The following is a 17,247-nucleotide window of genomic DNA, read 5'->3' on the forward strand; positions in this document are numbered from 1 at the left end:
TTTGGTAAATGTAAAACAGCAAATATATATTTCAAACGTTTCTAATAAGAGTAATTGTGTATTTCTTTATAATAATAATGATATATACTACAATAAATGAAATATACTTGACATTATTACTTGTAAAAGATAATTGTATATGATCTTGCATATTAACAGTCTCTAATATTATTTTATAATATTTATGCTTGTGTTTTGTTTTACATCGATTTGTAATTGATGTTCGACATTTTTTAACATCTTTTGGGAAATTTATATAGATTGTTTTTATATAACAAAAATTGATTATTACAAAATTAAAAAATAACTATGTGTGAAATTTATTGTGTTCTAAATGATTATTCTGTAAACGTTCATAAATGTTAGAACGTACATCGTACAGGTAATCGAAGACATTTTAATAGAAGAGGAGTTTAATATGTAAATTGTGTATAGTATAATTGAGGATAGTAATATGTAAAAATCATTGCAACATGTGTTTTCAAATACTAACAAGAAGTAGATAACGTTGATTAATAAATGCCTGGAGTTTGTCCACGTTGTAATCGCGAGGTTTACTTCGCAGAAGAGAAATTAGCTCTTGGAAAAGTTTGGCATACGTTTTGTTTCTCTTGTCGTTAGTATCGTAAATTTCTATTAAAAAATTTAATCTAAGTCAATTAGTCTTCCTCTTGTAATGTTTTCTTTCATTATTCGATCATAAATCCAAGATTATTTAAATTTGACTTTCAATGCTCCATAGGTAATTGTCGAAAATTACTGAATAGTTGTAACGTCGTGACGCATCTCGGTGAATTATTTTGCAAGAATTGTTACGTTCGCCTGTCTTTGTCAACTGCGAATCATGAAATCAAAAAAGTACAGCACTTGCCTGCAACCTTAACAATTTCGGCAAAGGAATCATTAAATTACCAGTGTTATGACACAGAAAATTCAATCGGTAACGCGTCACTAAATAGAAATCAACATTATCAATCTGACAAGCATAGACTTCGCGGTGGAGGTAGCGAAGCCGAGGAGACAAACGTTTACTTTGACAAGGAGAAAAAGCATTTCTTAGAAAACGAGTGTGCAAATCTAGGTGTTGTTAATTCAATGACAACAATTTGCGACCCTTCACCCAGTCCTAACGCAATTACTACGTGGTACAATCGTCAACATTCTAAGTTCCGCAGGTTTAAATTTATTCTCGATACATACATATTTCCGCTTTTTCTGGTCATACCTAATTTCAAGCAAAAATGCCTTGTTAATGATGCTCTTATTAAAACAGTACGTTGTCTCTGGAGTCGCAGAAGAATAACGATATCGCGAAAGATTGTCGATTTGAAGCGCAGAAACAAGAAACAGATCAATTTGAACCAAAGATTTTGTTTAGTAATAATGAAGTCAACATTACAGAGGCTCAATTAAGGTATATCGAATTTTCTGAATTTTCCTTATTCCTATTCTTCCAGATTTTTGTAAGCTATTTCTGAAGAAATGTTTAGCCCTAAGTGCAAAAATAATTGGATATATTAGACTAGCATTTACGTTGAATTTGTATTTACAACTTTTCACCGGAAATAGCATCCGTCGGTAAGATATCGGTAGTTTCAAATCCTTTAATGGTTGCTTAACAGTCTAGTTGCCACGTTGCGTCATTAATTTCAAATTTCTATTTTTATTTCTGTATTTTTATCTAAAAACATCAGTGCAGTGACAACTTGTCAAAATAAGGCTTTCTAAGCGTAGATATTTCCAGCATAGATAAAACTCAAGTGACAACTATCAACCGGAATAATAAAATTAACAAATACGACCCCGTGTACGAATTTAGTGACATTAGCGTCATTATTCCGTCAAGACGAAAATTTGCGTATCCGCCGGTACCACCGCCTCGCAGTCCGCTGCCTTCCCGACGACGAGTCTCGTTCCATGACGTCGTCTTCGGAAATATGCGCGAAAACCACCAGAATTGTATCACGAAAATGCAGGATGCTCATCATAGGCTCCGTTACAATAATGATAATAGACAGGAATATAATAATACTTACGATATTTGGCAAGCGGACGATTCGGTTGGTAAAAATGACGGCGGATACGAAAATGTTAACGTAAATCATACCGAAGATAGTGGCAGAATACATTTTGAAAAAAGCGCGTCAGAGTGCGGCGAAGAAGATACGATAAGCAAATGCAATGACATCGAGAAGAATCGTGGGCAAGATCGTTCCGTCAAAGGCAATTCAGAGTCGCGCACATACAGAATAATGAACGAAAAAGACGATGCATCGTCGAAGGAAGACATGATGACGTACGCTCATCAAAGTGGCCCGAACTCATCACTTGATGAAAACGAACGAATGCGGGGAGGATGCGGTGGACCGTGCGGAACTCGCCTTAGACCTTCGTGTGGAACAACAAAAGTTGAAACTGCCTGTCTTTGCAGAAGTAAATATACTGAGATCCAAGCATGGTAGACTCCCGCTTAACTGTCCTTATAGGGCTGAATAGTTAGTTAATCCGAAAATATATACCAATTATCACATACACCATAAGATAAACAATTATGTATCTACACTGTCTATTATTTATAAATGGTATTTCTAGACAATGTGGATAACGGAATATGTTAATTATTTTCATTTTAGTAAAAATCTGATTAAAACGGGACTTGATAACCGGGAATCTACTATAGTACATAAAAACAATTTATCTATAAAGAAAACTAGTCAGAATTGTAATTTTTATGTTTCAGGAGATCCATCAGAACAATGTCGCACAGCTGTAACGTCCTGTACAACCTGCTCATCCAATGTTCAACCAGTTATTGAGAGACGTTGTTGTTGTTCATCATCGCTTGAACGGCCAATTTGTAAGAAACCGATTTTTAGATATCGTCAACCGTGCACTGTAGAATCTCAAAGTTGTGGTGGAGGTGGATGTTGTGGAGGAGGATGTCGTGGTGGTTGTGGAAAACCTGGACAAATGTGTTTACCTGCGAAATCTTGCGTGGTACCACCTTGTCGTCCGTGTTCACCTTGTTCTCCACCACGATCGTGTCCTCAAGTAATTTGTTGTTGTGGTCCAAAAAGTGGAAATTGTTGTGGAAATGGAGGTAGCACATGCTGCTGCCGGTAAGAACATTTCAATATTGCTGCTTTATATTATTTTATGGCGCCTTACTAGTGACATTTCTTTATCTATGAAGGTCAAAAAGTCCAATATGTCGAGTAAGAACCAGAAGGTGTTGTAGCACCGATAGAGCAGAACCCATTGACCTAGGATGTTGCCGACCGAAAACTGCATGCGACTGTTTTGGCGGAGGTCTTGATTGTCAGCGCTGTGGCCGAAAAGTGTATCAAGCTGAAATGCAGGTAATTTTGCATTATTTGATCAATTAATAGTTTTCTATTAATTGACATTGAAACGCGTGAACGCTGCCCGTTCAAGATTGTGTCTGGTATACCGTTCCATAATACGTGCTTCAGCTGCTATTGCTGCAGAAAACCCTTGGAACCCTTAACGTATCAGGAGAATTGTGGGGAAATTTATTGCAAACGTTAGTTATTCTGATCTTTATAATCTTGTATATTCTTCTTTATAGTTATTAGTTAGCAAACGATCGATTTTATGTTGCTATTTAGAATGTTACGTTCGAAATTTCGGACCTCAAGGATACGGATATGGTGTGGGTCCAGGTACATTACAAACTCCCATGTAGAGTTATTATACAAGATTAATAAATGTCATTGATTGAAAACTTTAGCTATAGATAATTTAAGAATGACAATTTTTAGTTAATAGTTTATAAAGAGTGTGTTTTCTTATAAACATATATATATATATATATATATATATATATATATGTTCCTGATTTTGAACGTATATTGAAAATACACGTGTACACGTGTACTTAAAAAAAAAGGATATATGGTTTAATGAAAGAGTGTCACCTTCGTTCCATTCAAGTTTGAAACATCTCGAAATTTCCGAAATTATAGTTTTTTTTTAAATATACCTTAGTACTTCAAACGAATATCGCCAGAAAATTCATGCAATAATGAAAATGCTAGTAGACTATCACAAATTATTTACTTATTTGCATATTTAAATATTCTGATATCTAATTAAAAATGAAATATGGTGTACGGATTAATACACGTGAAATTATATAATTTCTATACACGTGTATCTGTGAAAGTCAGTACACGGATGCATGTACAGATATTACGATCCGTATACCTAACCCCATATACCCGTGTATTGAGAAATACACGGATTAAAACGTAGAGATATTAACTACATGTGTACACGTATATTTTAGGTACACGTGAAATCGAGATCTCTAATATATAATAAATAATAAATAATAAATAAATAAATAAACAAACAAATAAATATATATATTTATTTATAAATATAATTATAATTATAATTTACAAAACAATTTACATTACTTTACTTCTCTAATATTTATCTAAATTACAAGTCAAAATGGATTGCTATGTTGTACAAGGATCCTGAAAAACATTAGGAAACTTGTCATAACCAGTAAGTTTGTAACAATAATAAAAGGATTTAAGTTAATATAAAATAAAGAATATGAAGATTGCGACCAGAAAAGAAAATCAGAAGAAAAGAAACTTAATCGTAAGAGTACTGTGGCAAAGTCGATGTCTTTCGTTAGAACAAAAGGCGTCAGAGAAAGCACGAATAATATCTCGAGTTCCACGCAGAGATTTCAAGAATAATACGAGTGTATCCACGGATTGGCGAAAGTATGAAGCAGGATAAGCAGAATGGTTACTTCTTCGTGAAAAATAGAAACACACAAGGAAGATCATACACTTCGTAAAACTGGGAAGAAAGAGAAATAAGACGATTTGACGGGTAGTTTTATTGATAAAAATAAAAAAGAGATATGTAGGAAGAAAGCAAGGAACAGAGTTGGATTCTGTAAAAATGCAGTGAACGAAGGAAAAGAAAAGATACGAGAGAGAAAGGGAAAAAGAGAATGGGAAAGAGAAAAAGATGAAGGAAGAAAGAGAGTGAGTGGTTGGTTTATTGAGTCTCTCCTCTTAGTGGATTGCAGAACGCGGAACGTACGCGGCACTGCTGGCTAGAGGGGCGTTTATATAGCTTTCAAGCGCAGGAGCTTAATCTAATTTCAAATATAAATCTGTTCTCTCTCCCCGTTTTCCTTCTCTTTCTCTTTCCGCCTTCGTTTCCTTCCTTCGACCGACCCCCATCCATATAGCAGCGTGCTCGCCGGCTTATATTATCCAGCTGGCTACGAATAATCTCTTTCGCTTTACCTATTAACGTTACGAGACACGCCGATTTACTCGACTTTGGTGAATTATTAGCCAGAAAGTGGAACACGCCTCGTCTGTTGCGATAAGCACATATGCAGTTTATTAAAATATTTAGTTTTACTTAATGTACAGTTATGAAAACTAATAGATGTATTAACAAACATTTTAGACTTCGCTAAGTTTTAGTTTCATTTCATCGAGAATTTATTAATGTTGTAAATATATGATGTTCAAGCAGAAATTGTTAAATATCAAAAATGAACTTTTTATTAATGATATATATTCTAAATGATTAATTTCAGCAATATATACGGAGATAATGACAATGTAATAAGGCAATGTAATAAGACAATATATACGATAATAAGAAACGAGAGATCTTAGATATCTTCCAAAATTGTTAAAACATTGTTTGCTTATAATGGTAAAGATCACAGTAGTATTCATGTTAAATCGGGAAAGGAGCGTATAGAATTATATGAAAAACGAGCCAAGTATTTTCGCGTTGTAAAGGAAAATTCGCCTAAGGCTGAAGCTTTTTCATACACGATGCAGTAACGTGGATGCACCTGTGGTCAGGAAATCGAGAAAATATCTCCTCGGTTCGGCGATCGGCTCGCTCAGTCTTTTGCGCGCGCCGCTGACTCCGAACGGTATGAAAATCAATTATTTCGTTAATTCGTGCGTTACATTGGCTGTCACGGAACCATCACTGTGAACGACAGCGGCCCAAGGCACTATTTTTCAATTCCCAATGTCGCCCTACCTTTTCGAACGTATTTCCGTCTGATACGTTCGCGTCATTTTACGGCCTTAACTCTGTGTCCGGGATAAGTAGTAGGTATGTTTTATATTATAAGAATGAATACTACACGTATGATCAAGTACAACCATTACAATGAAATCGTCTAAGATCGACAGAACTATTGAAACATTCGACAAATATCTTTTAATACACTGCTCTGAATGGATGAACGAATTAATTTTTAGAAATAGAAAATGATTGAGTATTTAATGTATTATAAATTTTAGTTGTCGCTAGATTTTTTTTTATTGTATTGAAATATTGGATACACCATTATTATGTAGTAAAGATAAAGCTATTTAATTACATGATGTTTCAATTGCATTTATTGCAGAAAGTCCAGAATAAATCTATGATAGTTTATGAATTTTATAAACCTGATATTTTAGATTTTACATTTATGATATCTGGATGTATCTAGCGAATTTTGAGAGGAGCACGGGAGAATGAACGCGACAATCGAGGGTAGTATCCCATGACGTGGATGTCACGCGAAATTCTGGTACGTTAAAATTAATATCTCCCATTTGTCAATGGCCGATACGTTTTCGTTGTACAATGAAAACTGGCTAAAAAGGGGAGCGTACACAAATGTTAGACCCCAAAATGTTCCCTAAACATTGTCACAACACGACTAGGTAACTGGTAAGGGTATTCATTCGAATCACATTAAAATGAATTGTACTTGTAACGTGTTATAAATTGGTTATTTAACGTGAAGCAAGTAGGTAGAAACAATCTTTTACTCTGTCTAACCAACCATAAATTTTCGATCTAATAATAATACAACGGAAGTGTAATAATTTTGATTCGAAATTGTATTTATCTTGAAAATTCATTAATGGAACCTCTTGTTCATCGTAAGGTGATAACGAATAAAAATTACAATAAAAAGACGTTTTATTGCTGCGAAAAATGAATAATTGCTTGTAGGCCATGGAGGGTAATAGTGATTGTATCCTGTGTATCTAATTGGTAGACATGTGGACGCGACCGTGAAGAATCCCCCGCACGCGTTTCAAATGGATCACAGTTTATTCAATATTCTGATTTAGAAAGGGTTCCAAACCGTACTTTCAACCACGTAAGTGTTTTAGTTCCTATAATAATAATCGCTCACAAATACTAGACCATCATAGATCCATCTGCCAATTGCTGAAACTTTGTATTCAAACGAATGCCATAATTATCAATCTTCATATTCTATTCAGTAGTTTGAACAAAAGATGAGAATTAGAATAAAATTCATATGTTACGTCTATAAAATATTAAGAACGGAATGACAAGAAATTTCGTTACATATTTTTACAGGATTTTATGTATGTATATGTTGCAATTAAGATATTTGAAATAAAATGTGACTACATATTTTAAATTACATTTTTAACTACATAAAAATGGAGAAGAACATGCTAATAGGTAAATAAACCTATACAAGTTTTACACAAGTCGTTACCGCCTTTTGTTTACAATTCTCCTTAAACTTTCTTAGAATAAATGAAAGTCTTTTCATGAGAATTGGAGTCAAGTTAGATAGCATGCACAAGTAGTTAAGGAACAAGTCACAAGCACGAGACACAGTAATGAAAACGTTAAGAATAACAACGATAGATTCGGTAGGGGATTTTTGTTATGGACGAATGTTAGCCAGGCGTGTGTGTGTAGCGTACACATTTAATTTGCATCGTATAAATCGTGTTTCCGGTCGGGCACGCAATGCAAACATGCGTTACGTTTACGCCCTCGGTCCCTCACCGCATTTTCGATCCACCATTTGGGAGGAACAGAGAGAAAAGGAACACCGTGGAGACGCGCGGGCTTTTGCATGCTGCCACGTATTGTAACCCCGGTAATTTATGATTCGATAAATAAATCAGCCACGTTTTATCCGTTCTCTTTCTTCCTCTCTGTTTCTCTTTCTCTCTCTTTCGATCCCTGGCGCCGATTCCTGCGCACACTTGTAAGATGATATTGGGGGTTACGCCCAGTTTACCATTCGCAGACCTTCCTGGGAGAAGCAACCCCCTTTTTTCTCTCGTTTGTACCTGGAACATTTCAATGGTCGCGTTGTACCTGCGACGATCTCTGAACTAGTGGATCTACCCTCGGTTTTATCGCAACATAGTTGCTTCTTTCGACTAGAAGTCAAAATATAATTCCAAGTTAACTCAAAGGTCTGATTCTAACTTTTTATGATTTTGAATGATTTATGAATAGTTTAAAGAAGTTTAGACGGCTTGTGATATATAATATTCTTATGTACACTTCAGTAACGAGGTTTTGTAAAATAGTGAAATAGCTGCAGCATGAGAGCAAATTGTAAGAAAGTGACAAATAAACCGCTAATAATATGAAAAGTTGTAGGATTAACTTTCAAGCAGTATGGTAAATTTTTAGATATTTTTTATGTGTATATGCAAAATGTGGAATAGTTGTGCTGCTCTTGTATGTTTCATGATTGTCCATCGTTAACCGATCATGAATATTCATACCATTATGCATTTGTTTATTGCCCTATGCTTTGGTACACCGTGATGTATGCAAATATTAACAAAACATATTCATTTTATAGTCATCAGCGCGTGCCAAAACGTTATTTGAAAAACATTTTCGCTCGTTGCTCTCTGAAATCGATTGGAAAAGACGAGAATAACGTTTATTCTTTGATAGCTTGGAATTTTATTAATATGTTAGAGGTACGTAATTAATTGATCAGCTAGAATATCGTGCGTATGCTTGCACTGACAGGCAATTGTGGCGAAGAAGCGATCAAAGGCGCGCGTCTCGCGGGTTTCTCTCACATGAGAACGCTTAATCTTCGTTTAATGAAAATTTAGTCGACGATGTATTCGAAGGTTAATTTCCAAAGCGGCAGACATTTACCGAATTACCTTCAGTAATTAATATCGTGCAGACATAAACATGTTGAAGCTCATAACAAACTAAAATAATCGATTTGTCGTTCTTTTCGCATATTTCTAAGTATTCAGTTGAATAAATGAAATACATTTTTAATGTTTGAAATAATTGTGAATAATTCTTTTCTTTTTTTAGATTAACTATTTAATAAACATGTCTATGTTACGTGGGTATAAATTATATTTAATTTATTTATTGATCTTTACGAATTCAAGAGGTCCGATGTCTTATATCTATATTAACATACCTAAAGATATATCTTATAAAAATATATTGCATATCCATTTGCAAGTAAGTTGCTCTTTATTTTAAAAGTTTAATCATTTTCGCTAATAAACCAAGGAGAAATTTATACGTTGAGAGATTATTATGTATTAAAATGAAGATTCGATTTGATTGAAATCAACTCATAGGTAACTTCTTTGGTCCCCAAAAAGTAATACCGCCGTTAATAAAAATTTCTGTTACATTTCACGCAACGTGGTTCGCTTAAGACCGATTCGATTTTGATACCTGCGTTATACTCTGATCGATTTCTCGGAAAGGAGAAATAAATAGGAGAGTAAAACGGCGGTCCAAAATTTACGAGCTGGCCCGGTGTGTTATGGCTCCCGGTGCGGAATCAGGCCGATTTCCCTTGGCGTTTTTATTATTTTCTGATAGCATGTTTACGAGGAAGGATGAATGGAAGCGTACTTTATGAGACAAGTATGGGTTTTAGATTAGGTATAGGTGACGCTTTTGCAAAATATATATGTTACTGTTTACAGAGCCCAGGAATCATTCGTACGCATTAATTGTCAATTTGTGGCGACCGATTGCTTTTTCTTGAATTATCTGAAAATATCGTAAAAAGATCAAATCTTTTGTTAATTTATTATTCCACAAATTGTTTTCCTTAACATATTCAATAGCAAATTAATAAATTTAACAAAAATGGTGGCAACAAATTAAATCGTTTGGGGTATTACAACTCTTGAACCTGTTAATTTCAATATTTACTATATTTATGGTATTATCATTAATAGGTACCTATGTATAATTAAACTGATATGTCTATCAAGTTAAGAATGAGAAATTTTAAAAGTTACCCTAGCATGATACAAGAATGAAAATAATCGAACCAATTAAGTATAGTCGTTCGATAGCTTCAGTTACCAAAATATTCATCGCTCGATTGAAAATTCCTATATCAATCAACGTGCGATTCTTTTTCAGCAATCCGTTTTTGAATCTGGGTTTCGCGTTTTGAAGCGCGGGCCAAGGAAAAAATATGGCTACAAGTTATTAGCGGATCGGTTTTCGAAAAACAAGGAACAATTCGCAACCAGTAGCCCATACGTTGTAGCCGTTCTCGAAACAGAGAAAGAGAAACACGAGGGGGGAGGGAGAAAAAAAAGGGTTTGGAGCGTAGAGTCGGGAACCGGGGAGAGGGAAGAAAGAGAAACAAAATAAAATCAGAACGGTGTCATATGCGCCTGCTTGCATGATAAATGTAGCGATTTAAAATCGAAATTTCTCTTTTCGTGTGCACGAGCCCCGACGTTTGACTAATGGTCCCGCATTAACTATTGGAGCATTATAGAACGGCACGTTGAAATTTTGAAAAATACATTCGCCCCGACAAGAGATTAATATTTTGTAGCTTTATCTATGCTTCGTTGGGCCGAGTTCTACGCCCGTGTCGGCCGCGTTAATGATAATGATCGCGGGCATCCATCCAACGTTTTTCTCGCCCTTCTCTCGAGTACCCGAAATTTCCGCCGGGGAAAACAACCTAATTGTGGCGAACAACAAGAAACGAAGGAAGTTCTTGGACTAGAGTGAACTGCGATAATTGTGCCTTGTGATCGTGTTTTGATACGTTTAATAGTTTAAAATTGACTGGTCAATTGAATAACTCTTATCGAAACGACTTAAATTTAATTTAATTATCAGTTACCACTTATATTATTAATAACACCATAATAAAATCAGTTTTTTTTATACAGGGTGGTTGGTAACTGGTGGTACAAGCGGAAAGGGGGTGATTCTACGCGAAAAAAGAAGTCGAAAATATAGAATAAAAATTTTTCGTTCGAGGCTTTGTTTTCGAGAAAATCGACTTTGGATTTTCGCTCGGTACGCGTGCACTTTATCACGTTTCGTTATAACGGATCTCACTGTAGATTTTTAAAAAAATTTAAGAAAAAAAATAAAAAAAATTTTTATTCTATATTTTCGACTTCCTTTTTCACGTAGAATCACCCCCTTTCCGCTTGTACCACCAGTTACCAACCACCCCGTATATTAAAATCAATTATGTACATACTTAGTAACTACCCTATATGTAATATTTCGCTACGAATTTTTGGAATTTTCGCACTTGATAATATTCTAACTGTCTTTTATATCTAACCTTCGAGATAAAAAAATGGCACATTTAATATTTCGTTTCTAAGTCGAAAAATTTTGCATTTGTCGTTAGCTTATAGAGAAACGCGACAAATCGGCTAAAAGAATATGCAACACGTCCTGTAGTACGAAACACGTTGAACGTTCCGAAAGGGAACTCTTTTGGGTGCTCGAGCTCTACTCGACGAAAATAAAGAACAGTATCGAAAGGAGACCACCCGTACAAAAACGAGGCCGGGTTGACACCTAGGGCACCTAACCACCTCGTCTATTGTGCATGGATAGGGGTGGACTTGCCCGATGGACCGTGCTTTACCGAGCGTAAAATATCCCCATTCTTTAACCCGTAATGCTTGTCGGGTTTTCCGCGCATCACTCCTTTATTCTATACAAAGTATAAAACCATGAAAGGTGAGCTGTAGTTGATTCGAAGTCGAAATGAGGGATATATCATGCTTAAGATGGATTATCATAAGGATTGAAGATTCACGTTTCGCGTTTCACGTTTTTTGGCTTTATCTTTGAAATGTAAAATTATAAAACTGTATTTATTCAGAAGAATCACTGGAGTTAAGATACTTTGATCGATATTGTAAAGAGATACGTATGCGGTATTTACGAGGAGACATTTCTATTTATCATAGTTTTTTTAACAATAAGTAACATGAAAATTAGATCAACAAGAATGTTCATTATATTTCTTGTATGATATATTTGTCAGAACACATATCGACTGTGACCATAACGTAATAATAAGAAAAATAAGATAATACCTATAAATCAATCTATGGATGAAAAGAATGCCAAGGTGACCGGAGGAGACATGTTCTCGACCGCAAGTACGTGAAACCGGTAAAGACGGTTTTAATTGAAACACGAAACATAGGGGTGAACATGAACGTGAACGTGGCCAATATTAACTTCTGCCTCTCAATAAAAGGATCGGTATCGAGAATAAGGTATGGCGAGGAGGGGAATGAGAAATTAAAAGAACTGAAAGGTACTGGTGGAACGCGTGGGAGCAACGAGGTGAAGATACTGAATTCTTTTTCGACGAATATTAAAACGAAAGCGAAACAGAAGTTCCGGTATATCTGGCGATGAGAATCGAAGCGGCAGGTTGGGTGACGGATGAAAAGGGACGGGACGAGGCAGATGGAGGCAGAGCGAAGTGCGGATGGAGCCTCCGTGACAGAATGATAATAATCCCTTGAGCGTTTTCTTTCATTTCCCTTTATTATCATATTATTAAAAAAATCTCCGTGAAATGTTATTAAAATCGTTTAAACGTCGCGTGTCATGGGCCACCGCCATTGTCCTTCAATTTAATAATATTAAGCGCGAACTTTCCTGCGAGGGGTTGGAAACGTGGGACGGGTGGACACCCTCTCCCCCGAATTCCGGTCTGCACGGCGATCGTCGTAACGAACCGAGACCCACCACCCTATTATTCCTTTTATTTTTTCGTTATCGACCATTACGCCATTTATCTTTTACCAAGCTGTAGCATCACGGCGTTACGCAGCGACGGTTTAAGAAACAACAAACGATGAATTTAGTATTCGACGATTTCAACGAATCGAGTTACTGAATTTAGAATGAATTTTGCGGTTACATAGAAGACAAATAGATTTATCAATCACAAAATGGAAGATGCGAATATTTTTTAGTTGGAAGATTAGATTACGAACAAATAATGAATTTTGAGGCCAAACTAAAGATCGCTTTCCTTGGTAAAGGTTGTCGGAAAATTTCGATGAACCAGGTGCGTACAGGCCAAATCGTTTGCAGAACTGTTGATTGAATGGTGCAAGGATCTCACAGAATACTAGCGGCGCAGTGGCGACGAAGTAGAACGAATCAACGTCATTAGTGGCGACCGATTTCTGTACGATGGATGCGCATCGAGGTGCAACAAGCCAGGCCAGTTGCACATTTATTTCAGACTTAATGACAAATAGATCCTGCCTTTTAGACGTCTGCAGGATTATTTCGCATACGTAAAATTTATCGCTATTTATATCATATTACCTTTGGAATGCAAATGCTAAATGTTTTTAGTATCTATAGATCAAAATTTACAATGAAATTGTAATAAAGGTACAAGATCCTTTTGCATAATAATTTATTAACTAATATTATGAGTTCAATTATGCACGAAGGCTATGAAGATAATTACAATTTCTGTAATCTTGATAACTATTCTTGTAAACAAAGAAGGAGTATAAAATGTAACGAAATTGAAGAAGAAGTAAAAAAGAAACGCTTCGAGAGTCGAGTGCAGATGGAAAGAAGAAGGTAGAAAGAAGGGACGAATTAAAAAAATCAGAGATATATATTAAAAAAGAAGCTGTGGCTGAGTTCGGCTAAATGGCCGAGACAAGGACCGAAATGTTTCGGGTAGAATGGACTGACGCAACGAAACGAAAGTGGATGACAGATCGTCTCTCTGTTCCGCGAATAGGCATGCGATGATGGATTATGGAGAAGCGACGTACGCCGTTGATTTGTACCTATAGGCACATCGCACCTTTACGTTCGTTCTCTCTGCTGACATTCCTGCAATTGTCCTCAATGGGGTAGTCGGTTTTTTCATGGCTCCGCCTTTAAATGCTTCGCAAATGATCGCCCAATTTTATGGGAAGCTTTTCTCTCTATTCGCGGCACGATCTGTCACACTTCCGCTAACGTGCATTTTCCTTTTTTCTTATTTATAAAATTAAATTTTATTCCAAGTTCGATAATTTTTAAGGAAATAATTGGACAATTTTATAAAACTTTAAATAAACGCCTAACGCAAGTTATTCGTGAAATATGTACTTTCTGAGATGTTAAGAGCGTCGTCACACGAACACGAGACACAGCCGGGTAGAATAGTCGACGACCGGGAAGAAATAATAAACGATTGTGAAATCGACAAGTCACGTCCCGTCGCACGATCCACGATCACTTTCACAGCGTGATCCTCCCGATCTCCGGATGAATCGAAGGGCCCATCGTGTGTAAGGGGTGCGTGCCTTCGATAAAGGGACGTTATTTTATGCCTCTCTATCCATTCCACTCTGTCTATACCTCTCTCCCTGAAACCCAACAATTAGTCGCCTGCTTATGTCCGTGATTAATGGACATCTACGAGTGCAGCAGGCGTGTTCCAATAGCGGATGAAGAAGAGACGAAGAGAGACAGAGATGAGAGAATTGAGAAAGAGGAAGAGCGATAGAGTTAGTTGCGAATAATGATAATATTCCATTAGATGCTATTATATTCATCACGAGACTTCATACGTGTGCTTCTTGCGCAAATGTATATCCCTTTTATAGCCATATATTTCTTTGAAAAATCTTCTCCTTTTTTTCTCTTTTAGTTAAGGTTCGGTTAAAGTTAAGTTTTATTTCTAGTTAAAAGAGAAATTGGTAAAATTTGTTTATCGAAGAATCATAATAAAATTCTCTTGTAGCAGATGGTCATATCGAAAACGTTTCGATAACAAACTACATTCGTCGTGGCCCTTTTGTAGCAATTTGTTGTATAACTTTGGAGACAAGTGGGAATCGGTGGAAAGGCAAATACGCGTCTGCAATTGCATGCATATGCACGAGACGAGCAGACTAACCAACCAGCCATCCGGGCCGTCACGATTACAAAGAGCACGTCATGAGCTCTGACACTATTGCTATTCTAAGCAAACACGTACTGAACAGTCTTTTACCTTTTCTTTTTTTTCTTTCGTTGCAGCTCTCTTGCATTTACACAGCAAACACACATGTAAGGATAATATTTTGAATGTATAATGAACGGCGTAGCGCATCGCGAGCTGGCACGGAAACCCTGCAAAAAATCAAGCAAGAATGATATTTGCGCGAAGATTCAGTTGGTTTCATGCAGCACAAGTAGAGGTATATTTCTCTGTTTCTGATTTCCCTCTCCTCTAAAATGTGCCTTTCTGATGAGAAATAAATTAACTTTAACAATGAAAGGAAGGCTTTGTTGCGCGAAGCAAGTAACGAAATATTAAATTATTTAAGTAAATTATACTATTTAGGATGGGAACGAGGAAGAAAGTTGGAGCAGAATTTCGAATAATGCCCCTGTAATGCCCCTCCGTCGAGTAATAATATCGAACAATATTTTTCCGCTTATAATATTTTCAATAGCAGACGCGTTAGGATGAAGTTCTTCCGGAGAATTGTATGAACGGAAAATTGCTTTTTACGTGCGTGTTCCTCTGGCTCTTCGTGGTAGAATAGCAATTAATTCTATACCAGCGAAAGTGAAGTATAAAATCAGCAAGAAGCGAAAGATATTATGAAATAAATTAGAGATAATAATGGGAAATTCGCAGTATAACGCGTTACGATCGTCGAAATGCTACATCGCAGATTTATTGAAGACACTTAGTTTCTAATAACTTTATTATTTTAATCGAGGTATTTATTAGAGAATACGCATAAGATATAAAAATAATTGTGTATTTTTTTCGTTAATTACCAATCTTTTATTACAGATAATTTTTCTAAAGAAAGTATCAGTTTTCCTCGTTTGAAATACATCATGGAAGAACGTAAATCACGCGGAGCCGACAACTCTATGACAGCTACTTAAAGCTTGCGGTTTCCCATAGGACTATTTGGTCAGATTAGACCCGGTAAGTGTGTTCTAATCCTGTTAAAATGTTTGCCAACAGGGAGGTTTGGGAGCACATTCGAATTGTGCTCCTCTTACACCGATCTACACGATGTTCGTTTATATTTGCACAGCTTGGTCAAACATTGGAGTGTGCCTTTTAGTAACCCCGACGCCTCTGGCAAAAAGAGGGCACACCGTTATGGGGATTATACTAAACGTGCATTCGATGGAATCTATTGTAATCAAGAACTTTTCTGATCGCTAACAACTTTCAATGAAATCTATATTCGTAATTTTGATAACGTCTGAACTTTCCAATTCTGTGAATTTATCGTTCAATTATAAATTTTCTCACACACAAATTTATAACTGAGAAACACTGCAGTATAAACAGAGATAATTATTAATAATGTTCAGAATAGTGTAATACGATGAAATTATGATATAGTTGAATTATTATTTTCCAATTACAAATTTTGTCGCATAAAAACTTTACGACGAAGAAACACGATGATAGAAACGAAGATAGTCCTTAACAGATGACTTTCAAATCATCGTGCAAACTACCAGTAAATAGTTTCATGTATAACACAGAAAAGCAAACTATTGGCAACATTTGGGGTTGCTTATCGAAAAATACTTTATCGCAGGCAAATCTATGTATAATGTACCTCCCTTTATTCCGGCTAAAATCGAAAATATGGGAAATATTAGGCGCTAATTTATACATCAATTTATACATCATAAAGCGCGAGAACGTGCGCGACAGACGTAACAACGAGCGATGTGTCATAATAAAATCCTCGACTTCGTGTCAGGACGTAAGGCGACTGGCATTATGCCGATTCTATTATATGCCATATTATTGTCGGTCGCCCCGAAGAAAATGACTGATGACAGAGAAACTTTTCGTACAAAGCCGAATGGACGTTGGCAACCGTGTGTCGCTCTTTCGTATACGGGAATCATCGGACGACAGAGACAGAGAGGGGAAGAAGAAAAAAAAAGAAGAGAAATCGTTTCTACCGGTGTGAAAGAAGAATTGAAAAGGGAAAAAGCAGAAGTGGGCGGCATAATTCGATCGTTTTCCAAAAATGTGGAAAAAACGTAGGGGTTACAAGCGGCAGGCATGCGCGAGGTCGATTTTTTCATCCATTTTTTTTCATTTCTTTTTTTTCTCCTCTCCTTTTCAGGAAAAATGGG

At 36.1% G+C, this 17,247-nt stretch overlaps 1 protein-coding gene across 5 annotated transcripts; it reads left to right on the forward strand.

The window, feature by feature from the left end:
• The first annotated feature begins 50 nt into the window (after positions 1 to 50).
• Positions 51 to 17,152, forward strand: LOC117232101. Of its 5 annotated transcripts, XR_004493066.1 has the most exons (9): positions 51 to 616; positions 743 to 1,175; positions 1,274 to 1,414; positions 1,745 to 2,433; positions 2,741 to 3,119; positions 3,194 to 3,359; positions 15,154 to 15,314; positions 15,923 to 16,063; positions 16,695 to 17,152. XR_004493066.1 is itself a non-coding variant. In XM_033491261.1 (8 exons), the coding sequence occupies exons 1-8, from the start codon at positions 520 to 522 to the stop codon at positions 3,704 to 3,706; spliced, it is 2,091 nt and encodes a 696-aa protein (XP_033347152.1). In that variant the 5' UTR covers positions 51 to 519; the 3' UTR covers positions 3,707 to 3,745. The 5 variants fall into 5 exon arrangements, 3 of the variants coding, with proteins under 3 accessions (XP_033347152.1, XP_033347153.1, XP_033347154.1); XR_004493067.1 differs by lacking the exons at positions 15,923 to 16,063; positions 16,695 to 17,152 and adding an exon at positions 15,461 to 15,501; XM_033491261.1 differs by lacking the exons at positions 15,154 to 15,314; positions 15,923 to 16,063; positions 16,695 to 17,152 and adding exons at positions 3,436 to 3,544; positions 3,630 to 3,745.
• The last annotated feature ends 95 nt before the right edge of the window (positions 17,153 to 17,247 follow it).

This window comes from Bombus vosnesenskii, unplaced genomic scaffold, assembly GCF_011952255.1.
Source record: "Bombus vosnesenskii isolate JDL3184/JDL3185 unplaced genomic scaffold, Bvos_JDL3184-5_v1.1 scf7180000013285, whole genome shotgun sequence".
Taxonomy (NCBI): domain Eukaryota; kingdom Metazoa; phylum Arthropoda; class Insecta; order Hymenoptera; family Apidae; genus Bombus; species Bombus vosnesenskii.

What these genes read in the sequence shown, in the direction of transcription:
- LOC117232101 (XM_033491261.1), top strand. Translation starts at nt 520, where the DNA reads ATGCCTGGAGTTTGTCCACGTTGTAATCGCGAGGTTTACTTCGCAGAA. An exon ending in ATTACAGAGGCTCAATTAAG is followed by an intron (nt 1,415 to 1,744) that starts GTATATCGAATT and finishes AGATATTTCCAG; the next exon opens with CATAGATAAAACTCAAGTGA. An exon ending in AACTGCCTGTCTTTGCAGAA is followed by an intron (nt 2,434 to 2,740) that starts GTAAATATACTG and finishes TTTATGTTTCAG; the next exon opens with GAGATCCATCAGAACAATGT.